A 1,310-nucleotide genomic window follows, 5' to 3' on the forward strand; every position below is an offset into this window, starting at 1 on the left:
CAGATCACTTCAGTGCCTCAGAGTGCAGTTCCCAAGGAGGCTTCAAGACAAAGGGCCCCTTACACACCAGACAGGTAAACGAGCACTTTTACTGGTCTATAAGTACTGCATACAAGTGCCCGATCAACCAGTATTAAAAGTGCCACTATGTTGTGGGTTTTTTTTGTTTCAGTCTAATTTAATTTAGTTATATTACGGGGGGAACAAAAAAAAAAAACAAACCAAAAAAACATGACCCCTTTATCATTTACCTGGGGCTTAACCATGCATTTGCAAAATGCCTCTGATACTTTGGGTTTTGAAGAATACTGATTGTTAAAGGACTGTTATGCATCCGTGCATGTGCACATACATGTGCATAAACAAAACTGAAAAAAAAAAGACTTTTTTTTTTCTCCCCAGTATTTCACTGTCAAAATGTAAAAGTTATTGAAGAAGAAAAACTGTTTCCTTATATGCCAAATTTCAGTCAGAAAATGTGACTGTTTCAAGATTGAAGGGATATGTACATTCAGTTTCAAATTTCGAAGTGAGTTGGCTTGGGTTTCTTTTGTAGTTCAAGCTGATTTGGGACCTTGTTATGTTAGTGTTACTAAAGGGGGTTAATTTTTTTCCCTAACAAAGACAGCCGAATTTCCAAGCTACTTCATCTGTGAAGCACATGGTTTGTTGCTAGGATGTAACTAAGCCATACGGAAGTCTTCCTCTGTTTTGAGTTCAAAGTTATTTTGTTGTAATAGATTAAAGTTGGTATCGCATAGACAGTTTGTTGCATATTTAAAAAAAAATGGCCAAAGCATACTTTTGAAAGGAATGCATTCTTTGAATACATCTGAATTCTGCAGAAAAAAAAGTCAGCCCATTGTAAATACTTTCTCATCTTAGTAATGCATAAGTGATCTGTCATAACTCATTTTAAACTGTGAAACATGCCATATGAAGAGGGATTAGGAGGCTGAGAAACTCATATTTCAACCAAATCCAGCATTAGTTTTTCTTAGGCCTAATAATTCCTTGCTAATAAAGATTTAAATGCGGCGCTGTCTAATTTATTTTATTGGTGCTTGTCTTTTTCCACTAAATTAGCGTTGTCGGGGTAGCCTGTAGATGGCACTACGGTACCGTGTCGCTTACGCTGGCCCGGCGCCAGCCCTGCAGTAGCTAGGGGAAGGGGGGGGGAGGGAAGGATCAAGCTGATATTACAGCCAAAGAACCTTTTATTTAATGATAGTTGCACTGGAGTGGTCAGTAGTTAAGTTTGCGTGTTTGCAAGGCAAGCTTCCTTAGTGCTTCGCTTTCGCTGCACCGAC

General features: G+C 38.6%; 1 protein-coding gene across 1 annotated transcript in view; it reads left to right on the forward strand.

Annotated features, from left to right (window-relative positions):
• PCDH9 (protocadherin 9) overlaps positions 1-1,310 on the forward strand; it is a 702,549-nt gene that overhangs the window by 2,976 nt on the left and 698,263 nt on the right. The window contains 1 exon segment of the mRNA XM_009323525.1: positions 1-74. This exon segment is cut by the window's left edge and continues 17 nt beyond it. Within this exon segment, the coding sequence (XP_009321800.1) occupies positions 1-74 (74 nt within the window).

This window comes from Pygoscelis adeliae, unplaced genomic scaffold (genome assembly GCF_000699105.1).
Source record: "Pygoscelis adeliae isolate BGI_AS28 unplaced genomic scaffold, ASM69910v1 Scaffold44, whole genome shotgun sequence".
Taxonomy (NCBI): Eukaryota; Metazoa; Chordata; class Aves; order Sphenisciformes; family Spheniscidae; genus Pygoscelis; species Pygoscelis adeliae.